We start from the raw sequence: 15,160 nt of genomic DNA, 5'->3' as shown, positions 1-15,160 counted from the left end.
AAAGAGTATTCTTATACTGTTTCTTATGGAAGATCAATTTAGCTGAGAAGGGCATGAGGTCACTGTTAAGGGAGCTAGTGAGACTTTAAGACCTAGGTGAGCAAGTACTTGATAGTGCCTTTGCCAGGTATGGGCCATAAAAGCAATTTGTTATAAGACAAAGCAGATCGCCAAAATTGTAAACATAATTCAAAACTCATTTTCTTTGACCGTGGATGTGGCATTGTGTTAATATTAATGTCTCCATTCTATACTAACATTAAGAAGAAAGCATCAATAAATCAGTTGTATTCACAATGGAAAATAATTGTTTGAATTGCATTTTAAAGACAAATACAGTTATTGCTTTGAAGTACATTTGTCTAATTTAAAATTTAAAGAATACATAAGAATATTTGGAAGTTTCATATAATTTTGTGCTAATAACTTCCTTTGAGGAAGAAAAAACATTTTGCCTTCCAATTTCTCAAATAAATTCTTTTAATTAATGTTTACATGAGTAACTTAGCAATATTTTATTCACAGATACAGAAAAAAGTAAGATCAGCATCAATACTATTGTCTTCTAATTAAAAACAAATTCTTAATTATAGGATTCAGTCAGGAAGTGTTTTATTTTTTTCTTCCTAAAATGGGTTTTCTATTTCCTCCCCAGATAGGCCAGGTGAAGAAGTTTCACACTTGTCTATTCAGTACTAGGACTTGTACTCCCATTACTAACTAAAAGCTCATTTTATCTCAGTTATTCCCTGAATTAAATTTCATGATTTATTTTTGCCATTCTATGAAGAAATGAAGATAAAAATCCCATATGTTAAGGTAGTGTCTGTTTGCACAGAAGCAATGGGTCACTTAGGTCATCTACCTTTCTGTTGACATGGCACATATACGTTTCAACACATAAAAAATGATAAACATCACATTGTAGACATTAGCTTTACTATGTCATTCCCAGCTTCCCTTCCCTATTTATTGAAGGATATTTAGCAAAAGAGGCTAAGGGGAGCTGACACTCAGGTTAAACTGGAGTCTAGAAATTGCAAGGTCAGATGGATGCAGGGGCGCCTGCCAAAGCAAAGGAAACTGTTCTTGTTGGTTGGTGTTGAGATAAAAGGCTCAAAGCAACCTTTAGCTTTATTCATAATGTTTGATTACTTAAAAATGAGAATACAAGCATGTATTATCTGTTTATTTAAATTAAAATTTCAACCAAAAGAGATAAAAGATTTACATATTCAATTTCCAGTATTATTAATAATAACGTTCAGCATCCTGGGGTTGGTTTCCTGCCCTTCTTTTCAATATTAGCCCTCAAACTTCATATTATTACATTGTGGTAATGTTTTCTCTGGTCTAGAGTGAGCAGGCACTGAATATCTTATTACATGAATGAACCTGGAAGTATTGCCACCTGGGCTGTCAATTTCATGAGTTGCATAGAGTTAGTTTATAAGGTCAATCCTGATACTTCTACTTCTTATTATGGGATGTTACTAATCTATTGGTTTATGAATCTGTAAAATGGAGTAAGAATACTACCTAAGAGTGGTGGGAGAATTGCATGAACAAATGTCTTAAAGCTCCTAAACAGAGCCTAGTACATATAACACTTATTCTTGTCTGTTCCATGTAGTAGTGTTTCAATATCACTGTTTTTTGGGCAACTTTTTCTTAGTAGCTCATAAAATGATACACAGTGGAAGGCATTCTAGACTTGAGGAAATACAGTATTTTAGGCCCTGCACTAAAGTCACCCTACAGTCACAGCACCAAACAGCTCAAGTCAGTGCTGAATGGGAAAACAGTGGTCAAAACAACTATATAAATACCTCCCCATAATTGTCCTCTGGTATTCCATTTTAATTAAAGACCTTATATATGGACTCTGGTATAATCAAAATACAACAAGTATTAAAAATCTCATCCATCATCCTAACTAGTTTTCATAGTTCTTTATTTGTTCTGTACCAGCTGAGGAGGGGGAGCTATGCGTACCTGGGAGAAACCCAAAAGGGATCATATGCAGTGCAATAAGATCAGTTCCCAAGAGCAAAGAGCTAAATCCCCCGAAGTATTAGTTATCTGATAAGTTTTTCCAAAGAAAGTATTTAAAAACCTAAGCCAACATTTAACTCCTTCAGGACAGGTCCATTTCTTTGAGAATCCTCCCTTCATTTTTTTTTTTTTTTTTTACCTGTGGTTCCAGATGTATAAATGTATAAGGCAGGTGTAGAAAAAGTCACTTCAGACCTCCACGACTCTGGGATAGGTTCAGTTGACACTTCATCTACTTTGTCCAGGAAAGAGTCAACACCAGCTGTGTTAGAAGTTCTGCTTACATAATAGACGGACACACCATCTTTTTTCAGGCTTGGTAGCACCTCTTCAACAGCTTCTCGTAGTTCTTAATTTAATTAAACAAACAAATAAACAAACAAATTAGTCTGTCAAGTTTCTATTTAGTGTAATAAGCTTCATGATAATTTTGTGTCCAGTAAAATTTTGCTAAAATGTCTGGATAGGACAAGAGATACTTATAGTTATGCATTTTAAAACATTTTTAAAATAAAATTGCTGCATTAGAAAAAAATTACAATATTCCAATGTTTGAGAGAAGTTTGAGTTTTGACAGTTTCATAATCACAGCAGATGGTTGGTTGAAATCTGTACTTTTTGTGGAAAGTACACACAAATGGACAGATGGGTAAAAATCAAGAAATATAAGTGCATAACTTAAAGTAATAATTGGCATATAGATCTAGAAATAAACAGAAATGAATTTAACAATTCTTAATATGTGCCCACAGAACCAGTGATGAAAAAAAATTAAGGAGAACAGAAACAGAAAGTAGGGAGGCAAGCCAAGTAGCAAAGATTATAGATAAGATGAAACTGCACATAAGCTTACGTAATCTTAAATTGTAACAACTCAAGCAAATATTCTTATTCTTAATAGGAAAGTGGCTTAATATCCCAGGGAATTACCTTGGGGACCTATACCTGATTCATCTCATATGTTTTGTCTTTTAGATGTTTGCGTATGCTATCTTCACTAAGACAAGAAACATCACTGGGACAGATAGATGCAGCTAGAGGACCCATGCACTTGGTAAAAAATAAACTGAATAGTACAAATGGGTTTATAATGAAAATCAACAGGCCTTTAACCCCAACTGTCCTCACAGCTAAATGTGCTGCCTAGGGGCAACCATTTCAATGGTTTTGACTGTTACTTTTGGCAATTACTTCTCCATCACCCAAAAAATGTGCTTTTCCTGCTCCTTTTTGGCTTATCAGTTTTGATCCCTGCCTCCATTTATACCTGACCACTCCAACAGTTAATATTTTCACTTCACATTGTGTTGGTTAAGAGAATTTAAGTCTACTCTGAGGTCATAATTCTGTTTTCCCAGCATTGTCCATGGGTTGGCTATAGAAGCTGAAAACCAATAATCAGGATGGACATGATGATTAGACTAAGTGAATATTTACTGCAGAATCAAAAAAACACTCTATCCTCAAGTTTGCTTTCTGGAACAGTTCTCTCCTAGAGTTTCATGTTGGCTACTATTCTCTAATGTACTACTTGCTTCAATTCTGTTTTTAACCTCTATCAAATTGTTTTCCTTTTTTTTTTTTTTTTTCTGTCCCAGGAACACTGATTCTCTTTCTGTACTATTGTGTGTTTCACTGGCTGCTCTCTAATCCTTTAGCACTTTAGAAAAGTTGCCCAAAATATGGCTATTGTAGAAACCAGAGTGGTAGCCTCCCATCCTTGGCCACTGCCTTGGTTCAGGTCCTCACTCTTCCCTGCTTAGATGACTGCAGTAGCCTCCTCACCAGTCTCCTTACTGCTAATCTCTCCCTGCTTCCAGTTTACCTCCTGGCTTTACTATTGCCCGTCTTCTTGGTGCCTCCCTATTGATAACGTTTCAATGGCTGATCATTCCTTGTTATAGAATCCACTCTATCTGGGAGATCCTGAGGGTCTTGACAGTCTCATCCCTGCTGGTCTTCCTGATGTCATCTCCTATCTCTAATACCCTTTCCTTTACACACACTGAAGTCCTTATAGATCCTCATATGCTCACATCCCATGACCTTTATCCATGCTGTTCTATCTGCTTAGAATACCCTCTCAGTCCCCCACCCCCATCAACCCCAAACTCCTGCTTATTCTTCAAGACTCAGCCCAGAGACAACTCTCTTCTGTCACCTTCCTTTTCCTTGCAAGATTGTCTGCTCCCTTGTCCAGCTTCCAAAAGGTCCTGCATATGCTTCCCAGGGTATTTAGTTGCTGAGTGTGCGGTGGCTCAGTTATTTTTCTTTTCAATTAGACAGTGAGATCTTTGAGATTAAGGAAACTAACTTAATCCTTGTACCCTCAGCACAAAATATGTACTCAATAAATGTTTAAAATGGAAAGAATCTGCACAATGCATTGTATGAGTGTGGAAGAGACAGGAATAAGCTAAAGAGGCTTATTAAAGGATTCAGATCTTACAATACTGTGAATTGGTAAACCTTTAATAAAATATAAAATGAAATAATTTCTGTGATAGTTATGTCTTGCAAACAGATAAGGGCCCTCTTAGGCATTTAGTTTATGATCTTTTCCTACTTACAGAGGTCATCTCATCTGAAGGGAAGGCCATCATCCCTGCCAACCTCCATCTCCACAAGGTTGTTGGTGTAAAATTTGTTATTTGGGTGTTGACTTGAGCACCATATTAGGACACACTGGAGTAGACTTCCCTCCCTTAATTAAAGATGTTAATATAAGAACTGAAATTTTAAAGGAAATTCTGAATGTGAATCAATGATCTAGTTGATATGTAATTATAACAACTAGTCTTTTATAAGTATGATTAGAACTACCATATCAAGCTTGCCTCTTTCACATATAATCTTTAAAAAATTCTTATTGTAAGGTCTGCTTACCTAAGAACGGCAAGCAACCAGGACATAGAAGCTCAAATAATTCTATTCGTCACAGGGCAGGTTCCCTGGGACTCTGAAACTCAGAGATTTGAATGTAGGAGAAGTCTTGGGAACAGAACTTATGAGACTGCAGGGGAAGCAGATGGGAGAGAATGAAAAGCTGAACCTTGGCTGATTCTCTGATCCTTCAGAGACTCTGGGTCTGGAATGGTCCTTCAGGGTTGTCCCAATTTAGGGGAAATGACTGGTGCTCTTCCTTCCACCCCCCAAATAGTCAGGGGAGTCAGGGTGTGGAGGCGTGGCACCTGACCTTGGGCAAAGAGGCTCTCTTGAACTTAGATCAAGTCCTGGAAAGGCTCTCAGCTGAAAGCTTCTTGCAGCTAAGGGAGGTGTACCCCAGTCTTGAAAGAGGGAGCTGAATGGTGAACTGCATCACAGACACCCGCTGCGCCTGTCATTGTTACTGATAACAAAGCTTTACATTTTGCATTTGTTTAGAGCTGTTTGTACAGTAGCTTTGCATACCTCACTGCACATTAATTTCATAGCAACCCTGTGATTTAGACACCAGTCACCCAGTTCCTACAGATGAGGACAGAGGCTCTGCTGCCTCTATATGGAAGGTTACACACAACAAGAAAATAAATATACTGGGATTCTGGGATTCCTGCTTCCCTATACTCACCTTTCAGGCTCAAATTTTGGTAAAGAGATTGACTTTGCTTTCTGCTCTGTGTTTGTTAAAGCATGTGATCTGCCTTGAATAATGTAGACAATCTTTTGTTCATCTTCTTGATGAACAGCATAACCTCAAACTATATTAAAGGCTTGGTTGAGAAATAAAATCATGGCAAGTTTGCCTGAAGGGCACAGAGTAAATCCATCAGCTTCTCATGAATCTAGTTTTAAATCGTGAATTGAAGTAGACCTTCGGAGAAAGAAGTACACATTTAGGTGGTGGAAAATGAGTGATTACAAGATCCCCACCAAGTCTGTCTTCTTCTTCTTCTTAAAACATAAATAAATAAATAAATAAACAAATAAATAAAAATCATGGCGCCATACTAGTTCTCCTATCCTTTATCTATTTATGTAGAAGAAGGAAAAAAGAAAGACATCTAACTACATAGACTCATTCTTGGAAAGCAGGGAGAGAGGGCGGGTGGGGGCAGAATCAATCTTTGTCACCAATAGGATAAATCTGCAGTTTCCCAATGGAAAACATTCACTCTAGTAGCTTATTCTGCTACCAGCTTGCTTCCCTGAATGGCAACTGACTGAGCTAAAACAGCACAGAAATATTTACTAATAAGGTAAGACCTGAAAAGAAGGCAGTGAAAGGAGATGTGTTCTAATAAAAATTTCAGGACAAATGTGAAATGGTTGGTAGATAAGCAAGTTAGGAATGAAGGTTTAGCCCTTTAGTTAATTAAGAAAAATATCCAAACCACAAAGTAGTGCTGATTCAGTCCTGGGAGACAGTGTGAGAATAGTTCCTAAAATGTCATTTGTAACTGTGATTCTGCATCTGTACCAGTGGTAGTTTGGAATGATAGTATTTGATAACCTGTTGTCTAGTCTGCACAGCACCCTCTGTATTAGAATTCTCTTCAAATAGAGGCATGATCATTCCCCTTTCTCCTCCTGACACAAAAATCACCTGAGGTCAAAAAAGATATTAAAGTTCGGTTCCATCAGGAGTAAGTAAAAATTTACCAGCAAAATATATATTCACATTTATATAATTAAATAATTTACTTGATATTATTTTTAATTTGCCTCAAAGTTCTTGCTATGTGAATTCTTGTTTTCTAAGATACCCCTGGAATCAAGGAAAATTCCTTATCATGAGTTCATGCAAGGCCTTACATAATTGCTAACATTTGATATCCACAAGCATCTCTGCCTGTCTACCAAGTATCTACTTCCCTATTTCTCAGAGCTGTGGGAGGTCCTTTCCAAATAATGGCTACTTATTTATTTACTCATCATGCAGAATAATGTGAACACTATCTTTCTCTTTCAGATTTGATAACATTAACAGCTGATTCAGAATTTATTTTACTTTCACCTCTTTACCTCCTTCCTGTTTCTACGGAGAGTGGACTACATTCCCACATATCAGCAATATGTAAGAAGCTGTACAATCATCTCCTTTGCAACCTTTAGTTATAAGCAGGGGGAGAAGAGCGATGTTTTAGGGCAATTTTAACCTAACCCTCCATTCAGACCCTGGGCTACTGAGCCGGGAATCTCAGTACTAGAATATATTACTCATTTGGTGTCTGGGTTTCTGTTCCTGTAGAGTCTTCACTACCTATTCATAAATCCAGTGTGTTCCCAGCCCATCCCATGTTCACCACCTTCTCCTTCTCAGCACTGAGACTAAGAGAGAGCACCTCTCCCCCGCTGTCTACTGCCAGAAGGGCTGGACACACCCACTGATTAGGAAAACCTCTGGGAGGTAAGCAAGTCTATGGTAAGGTGAGGCTGGGCCTGGGGGAGATTGAATTGAAAAAGATTTTCTCATATCTGGGTATATTTGATTTTATTTCATCACTTTTCATGCCTCCTTACCAACTCAATGATTCTTAAGCTTCAGGAAAGAAAACTTGTTAAAACCAACCATAGTAGTGGCATTCATTAATTCAACAAACATTTGTTGAGTACCTACTATGTGTTAGGTATTACTAGGTCATTATTCAAAGACATGTTGATCCCAACACTAATTTTATAATGAAGTTCTACTGTTGAGAACTTTCAATAATGAAATTTTCCCCAGATATAGGAAGCATTTTCCTTTATCATATTGTTTAAAGAAGGTCCATTTTTTTTGTGACCTTGAGAAAACAAGTAAAAGGTAATTGGGACGATTTTATAGTCTTCTCTTCATTTTGAACTTGCAATAGAGTATCTTTAACTGTCACTAAAGCCCTGTACAAGAGAATACCTACTCTGAGGAGCTTTCATGGTTATATTGGGTCAGGCAATGTAGAACTGGTCAATAAGTTGATAGAAGTTGCCCAAGAGACCTGGGTTATATGTAGCCAGGAGAAGAACTAGTTTAATAACAATCTTAATGCTGGCATAAGTAGAAACAGGGAAAATATACTATTATGTGAATACCCCCTATTATACAGTTGAGGCTTAAAAATCCAATCTAGATCTGTGCAACTTCAAAGCCCATGTTTTTTCTTTCATCATGCTGTCTTCCTCTGCATGCATGTAAATTGTGAAATGAAATATGCTTTCTTGTTTTGCCCATATTCTGTGTTTGAGAAATTCTGAGAAAAACCACTGGCCCAGCAGTAAGTTTCCCATAGCAACAATTTGGCTTCTATCAATTATAAAACACTGATACATGTTCATGTGGTTAAAGACAACTTTTCCATGTGATTACTTAGGTTACACTCTGTCCTGGAGAAGGCTCTTCAAATGTAAAACACAGAAAAAAAAATCATTTCCTTTAAGAATTAAATGCTTCTGCTTGATTCAGAGAAGCGTTTGTGAGCCTTGATTTCCTGTACATATAGTAAATTCAGAAGAAGTAAATGGGTACTGAAACCTCTGAAAGAGTTGAGCTCTGTTAAGCCTTAAGAGTCCCCAACAGTCATGACAACTAGATCAATCCTCATGATAAATGCCACTGTGCTGGTTCTTTACATAGAAGTACTACAGGATTTGACCCACAGAGTTCAAGAACTCTTATAAGCTCACATGCTATGTGGCTCAAATTCAAAGTATCAAATATCAAATTCACATTTATGTATCAGGTTCAGATGATTGATAGTATAAAACATGCACTAGATGTGAGGAAAAAAAAATCTGGGTTTTGCCCCCAGCTTTCTGTTGCTGACTATCCATATGATCCTGGGCAACTGATAGCATACTTTTGGGCCTTTATTTATTCAGCTATAAAACAAGTGGGAAATAGACTGATTATCAAAGTCTAGTTCTCAGTTCATTTGCTTCAAAATCATCTGGGGCTGAGGTGGGGCTTATTTGGGTGCAGCTGCAGTCCTATTAAATCAAAATTTGGGGATGAATTAAGGACTCTGTTTTGAAAAATGATGATTTTTGTACTCATTAAGGATTACAGGATTAGAATAGCTCTAAGATCCTTTCCAACTCCAAAGAATTAGTCCATTTATCACATTTCCACATGGGTACATCTACTAAATATGTGACTTTGAACTCTGTTATTCCCTTCACAGTAACTGTTCTAGGTCAGAGTATATCATGTACAAAGGTATCTTAGCAATTTGGAAAAAGTAGATGTTTTTCAAATGTGTAGCCTCTCTCAAAGGTTAGTTTGCCCATTTAACACGTGGGCACTGTCACCCTTTTTGGACTTTGTTGCTTTCTTTGCAGTAACTGTTTTAGGTCAGCGTAATTCTGCATTATGTGCAAAGGTGTCTCAGTGATTGAGACACACTGAATTTTTAAAAAATGTGTGACCTTTCTCAAAGGTCAATTTACTACCAGAGGGTGCTGTAGGTCTACTGGAAAGTCTGGTTTGAGTTTTAATTTGAGTAGGGGATTTCATAATACTCTCCACATAAACACAATACTCTATGGCGGAGGAATATTGCCTTGATGGGGAAAGAGGTACATTTTGAGCATTCCTAATCTGAAAATCTGGAGTGCTCTAAAATCCTAACTTTTTGAGTATCAATATGATGCCAAAAATAGAAAATTTTACACCATGAAACTATTCTTTATGTACAAACATATTAAAATATTTTATAAAGTGACTTTCAGGTTATGTGTATAAAGATACATATGAAACATATATGAATTTTTTTTGAGTTGGGTTCCATCTGCAAGACATCTCATTATGTGTATGTAAATATTCCAACATCTGAAAAAAAATCTAAGATTTGAAACACTTCTGGTCCAAGGCATTGAAGGTAAGGGATTCTCAACTTGTATACAGACGTATTTCTGACTTTATTAGAGAACCAAATGCTATAATAGTCTTTAATCTGAGCTTCTTTGACAATTAAAAAATGAGTTCTGGGGCTGGGGATGTGGCTCAAGCGGTAGCCTTGGCATGCCTGCGGCTCAGGTTCGATTCTCAGCACCACATACAAACAAAGATGTTGTGTCTGCCGAGAACTAAAAAATATTAAAAAATTCTCTCTCTCTCTCTCTCTCTCTCTCTCTTTAAAAAAAAAATTAAAAAAAAATGAGTTCTGTGAAGTCTCTCCAAGAGCGTCTGGGGTACTAAGGAAGCAATAATGTTTAAGTGCCTCCTGAAGATTACACAGTGCAAAGATTACCGTGTTAATAACTTCCCTCTAAGTATGTAAGAGGGTCTTCCTAAGTTTTAAAGTCATCTCATTTCAAAGGCAACTAGAAATTGTTGGGGGTTTTCTTGAATGGACCATGCCCTTTAAATAATCTGGCTCCCTTTAAAACCATCTCTCTGTTTTTGAAATTTTATATGAAGTTGAAATTTTTTTGGATAATTTATTTTATGCCACATGGAACAGGTATATAATTTTTCTGGTTTCATATAAATGAATTGACATTTTATCTTTCTGGGAAGCTAGATGAACTGCTTAGCTTAGTTTCACTAGCTATGAGCTGAAGGGTAGATTAAACAGATGCTTGATCCCTTCCAGTAAGAACAATTTACATGCATGCAGAGGAAGACAGCATGATGAAGGAAAGAACATGGGCTTTGAAGTTGCACAGATCTAGATTGGATTTTAAAGCCTCAGTTTCCTCAACTGTTAATAATAGGGGGTATTCACATAACATCTCACATTGTAATAAAAGCATCCAGTATAGGGCTTGGCACAGAAAGGCATCCCCAAAAGGTGGGGCTTCTTGGTTCCCTCTGTTCTTAGTTATATCTTTAGTCAGCGTCTAGTTAAGCATTCTATTACTGATTCAGAGAAGCAACCCCTGGTCCAGAGTGCAGAAATTAAAGCTTTTTCCCCAGAGTAGGGGGTGGTGGTAGAGGGGAAAGTGCCAAGTTCTGAGACAAGCTGTTGGGAGGAGGAAACCATCAACTCTGTAGGTAAGATGTCCTTTGCTTTTTCCTGACCTGGACACCACTTTAACATGAAGATATATCATTTCAGGTCTCGCTGAAAGGCAAATACACATACGAACGGGGTTTCCTGTTTTTATAAATGCAATGGAGCTCAGAAGGGCACTTTAGCAGATCTGCAAAGTCTTCTCCTTAGGCATCAGGTGGGGTCACCTTCTCTCTGCAGTAAGAAGCCATGAATACTAACAGCACTTGAGAACTGGAAGTAGCTTTGAAGACTGTCTCATGACAGAGAAATACACTAAAGGACAGAAAAGAGAAGTGACTTTCCCAAGATTACACAGCTGATCAAGCAGCAGGGGTGAGAACTGTCCCTTTGGATCCATTCAAGTTCATGCTCAAGACCCTCTACATTTTAATGCAGATGGTGTAGGTACTGGTAAAGAGCTGGACTTTGGAGGTGGAATGCCCTGGTTAAGCCCCTGTCCTCCAGTTCTATGACATGGAGCAAGAGGCTTCACCTCTCAAGGCTTCAGTAGTCTCATCTATAAAAGTCCCACAAGTAACGCCAACCTGTTGTGGGGATTGAAAGTAACACTGTTTATACAATGGACACTGCATACCCTTGGTTTCAGCATTTGCTGAAGGAAGGAAAATATTCAGAAAAGGCTGTGCTGAATATGTACAGACTATTTTTTTCATAATCTTCTCTAAACAATACCACCTAAGAACAATTTGCATGCCACTTACATTGTATTCGCTATTATAAGCAATCTACAGATGATTTCAAGTATATGGTAGGATTATACCTAGGTTATATGCAAATACCACGCCATTTTATATAAGGGACTTGAATATTAGAGGATTTTGGTTTCTGCAGGGGTCCTGAAATTAATCCCTCACTTCTTTACTAGGGAGAACCATAGTGCTTAACCTGGTACCCGGCACATTGTCCCAACACTGGTGGTTCTCTAATGATCATTAAACTGCGTTGAAAGGAAAAGTTGTAGTCCTCTATGTACATCTACAGTTCCAATCTAAATCTCTCCTCCAGCTCCCCTACACCATGCTGCATGCAGTTCATTTTTCGCTAAGGCACTGGGCAGCCCCCCAGTGTCCTGTTGGTTAGTTTGAAGCTCACCTGGTGAGGCCAGCAGCACTTTTGCCCCGCAGCAATGGAAACAGTGCAACAGAGACTTTGAGCGAATGTTGTAGTTGAGGCACGCCATGGGACAGCCCAGCTTGGCCAGACCCAGCCACAGCCATATGAAGGCCGGCTCATTGCCCATAAAGACCGCCACGCATTCTCCTTGGCGCAGGCCGAGGTGGTCGTGCAGCGTTCGCGCCACCTGATTGCTGCGCCGGTCTACCTGTGCGTAGGTGAGCGTCTCATCGCGGAAGAGCAGGAAAGGCTTGTGTGGGGTCTGGCGCGCTTTCTCTAGAAAGGAACTCAGGATGGTGCGCGCCGGCCGCCGCTGCCGGTAGCTGCGCACCTGCCGGGCCAAGTTGGCCACCCGCAGGAAGTAGCGCATATCCTGGAAGAAGTAGGGGCAGCAAAAGTTCACCAGCAGTGGCAGGAGCAATAGCCCCGCCAGGATGGTGTACATGGCGGGGGTCATGATGGTGGTGGGATCCTCTGTCCCCGCGAGGGCAGAGGGCGCGCTTCGGGCGTGCAGCTTGGCGGCTGGGTGGACTCTGAGAGGACAGCGGACAGGCTGCGCCGGGGCGCGCGGCTGCGGGACGGAGGGCTAGCGATTAGGCTGTGGTGACAACCAAGAGCTTTGGCTGCCAATACCGCCGCAGGTTCACTAGCGTGTGGCGCTTGTGACGGCTGCCAGGGGTTCCGGGCGTGATCGACAGGCTGCGCCCGCCCCCTTGTGGGACGCAGGCACCTGTGTTCCCGGCCCGCCCCTGAGGTTCTCTTGGGGAGAGACAGGTGACCTTGCGACTTGCTGGGGGCGGGTTCTGGGGTAGGTTTTCTGCCACTGCCCCTCCGTAGTCTGGTGTCCGGGGTCAGGTCTAGACTTCCTTGCATTTTGACCAAAGTACTTTACATCTCAGAGCCACAGTTTTTCCCGTCTAACGGTGATAATAGGCTCAAATAGAGGATGTTGACAAGATTAAAGGAGCCAATGCAGGCGTGGGGCTATTAATTATTTATTGTTACCACTAATAAAGTGGCTTATGGTGATGACTTTTTGTTTTAAGTCAGTAAAATATCCTAAAAATGTGAGACTGCCCTATTATTTATTAATAGCGGGTACCAGGTGCCACTGCCAAGCCATAGTCCCATCTCTCCGTCCTGGTCCCAGGGGCTTTCCGCCTGGTGTCTCTTTGTTTCTCACATTTGCTCCCCCGCCCAACCGCAGCCTTGACTTTCAGGCATCTCCTGAGGAAAAGACTTCAAGGTTGCACAAAAGCGCCAGCGATGGTCACAAACAGCTTATCCCAACTCCAGCTGGGCCCTTTCTACCTCGTGAGTCCCGATTTCTCCGGAAGTATTGCCACACATTGCCACGAGGATTCAAGCTCTGCCTTTACTTCATTTATTTTAATATTTTGTTTCTGGTAAGCAATTCTCTTCCACCCTCAGCAAGTTTTCAAAACACACAATTAATTATTAAGTGGCCCTGTCACAATGCGAAAGAAACAGTACATTATTGGCATTTCTCAAAACGCCATTTCTTTTAGAGGAAGTGTGATCCTTTCATAATTTTCCTTAGTATTACTCTATACAAAGCAAATACTACTTGCTACTGAGGAGAGGCAGGATCTAAATTTAGCAGTGGTTTACTCTAATCCTTCTGCCCTGTGTTCATCCATCTTATTCTCTTCTCTTCTCTCCTACCCTCCCCTTCTCTCTCCATCCTGATCATCTCCTCCCCCTCCCTCCCCCTTCCCCTCCTCCTTCCCCTCCCCCTCCCCTCCCCCTCCCCCTCCCCCTCCCCCTCCTCCTCCTCCTCCTCCTCCTCCTCCTCCTCCTCCTCCTTCTTTTTGATATTGGGCATTGAATCCAGGGCCTCACACATGCTAGGCAAATTCTGTACCATTGAGCTACAACCTTAGCCCTTTAGAAATATTTTTGAAACAGAATCTCCCTAAATTGCCCTGGCTGATCTTGAACTTGCCATCCTCCTGCCTCAGCCTTCCAAGTAGCTGGGATTACCAGCAGCACCATAGCCACAGGCCCATCTTCTTATTCTTATAAGGCAAATAATGGACACTTCTCCCAGACACTTGGCTAGGGTCATCCCTGTGTGTGTGTGTGTGTGTGTGTGTGTGTGTATGTATGTATATATATTTCACATTAGTCTCTAAAAGTGACACTTTCATACTTATGAAATACAGACAAGAAAGGGAAGTTTGGAGAGGCAAATTAAGAGAGTTAATAAGGTATAAGTTTTGGAAACTGTTATCTGTTTAGTCCCAGGAATCACTCTTAGCTCACTCTTAACAACATAGCAACTATGTCCTGTTGGTCCTCCTATTCTCTAGGTGTCTGTCCATATTCTTTTATTCTTCCACAATTAAAAAAAAGTCTTTTACAACCTTTGGGCCTCCCATTTATAGCCCCCTCTTTTTATCCCTGGTACCTGCTCAAGCAGGTTTTGCCTTGTCTTATCTTTTTTGTAGCTGATCTACTATCCAGTGACTGGTTGCATCATTTCCTTGGGGATGTATTGGGGACCTTCAACATCTCTGAGGAAAAGTCATTAGTATTAACCAAAGTAGGGGGCAGAAACCATTCTGGTGTGCACTTTATCTTTCAAGTTGCAGGTCAGGGCCTGTCTTCTTGTTTTCATCCTGATCCATCTTCCCAGTGCCTCTCTTTTTATGGCTAGTCATTTCAATGTAGCCTTCTGCCCCTCTTTTCCTTGAGTAGCTACTCTCTATCAAGAATGCTGGATTAGCAAAGATGCCTACTTTCTTCTTATTATCCTGAGACTTACTTTAACCTTGTATATCAACTGTCTTTCAGTTGCAAGTGAAGGAAACAAACCCCAAATTGTCATAAAGAAAAACATAAATTTAAACAGGAAGGTCCAGCAGTCTGAAAGCTTCAAGTGATCCCTAATGTATGGCTTAGAAGCTGGACTTAATTTCTCCTTCACTTTCTCTCCTCTCCACCTCCTCTGTTCTAATTCAAACTCTCCCTTCATGGTCCAAGGATGTTTGCCAGTTGCCTTTAGGGATATATATTTCCTGGATCAATTTCAA

At 39.9% G+C, this 15,160-nt stretch overlaps 1 protein-coding gene across 1 annotated transcript in view; it reads right to left on the bottom strand.

The window, feature by feature from the left end:
• Window positions 1-12,786, bottom strand: part of Slc27a2 (solute carrier family 27 member 2) — a 37,606-nt gene extending 24,820 nt beyond the window's left edge. Inside the window, exons 1-2 of the mRNA XM_076850763.2 lie at window positions 12,084-12,786; window positions 2,195-2,404 (exon numbers count right to left, since the gene is read on the bottom strand). Coding sequence (XP_076706878.2) covers window positions 2,195-2,404; window positions 12,084-12,561 — 688 coding nt within the window. The 5' untranslated portion in view covers window positions 12,562-12,786. The remainder of the gene's footprint in view (window positions 1-2,194; window positions 2,405-12,083) is intronic.
• Between the last annotated feature and the right edge of the window lie 2,374 nt (window positions 12,787-15,160).

This window comes from Callospermophilus lateralis, chromosome 3 (genome assembly GCF_048772815.1).
Source record: "Callospermophilus lateralis isolate mCalLat2 chromosome 3, mCalLat2.hap1, whole genome shotgun sequence".
Classification (NCBI taxonomy): Eukaryota; Metazoa; Chordata; class Mammalia; order Rodentia; family Sciuridae; genus Callospermophilus; species Callospermophilus lateralis.
The sequence above is the reverse complement of the archived record's forward strand: the minus strand, read 5'-3'. Positions and strand labels throughout refer to the sequence as shown.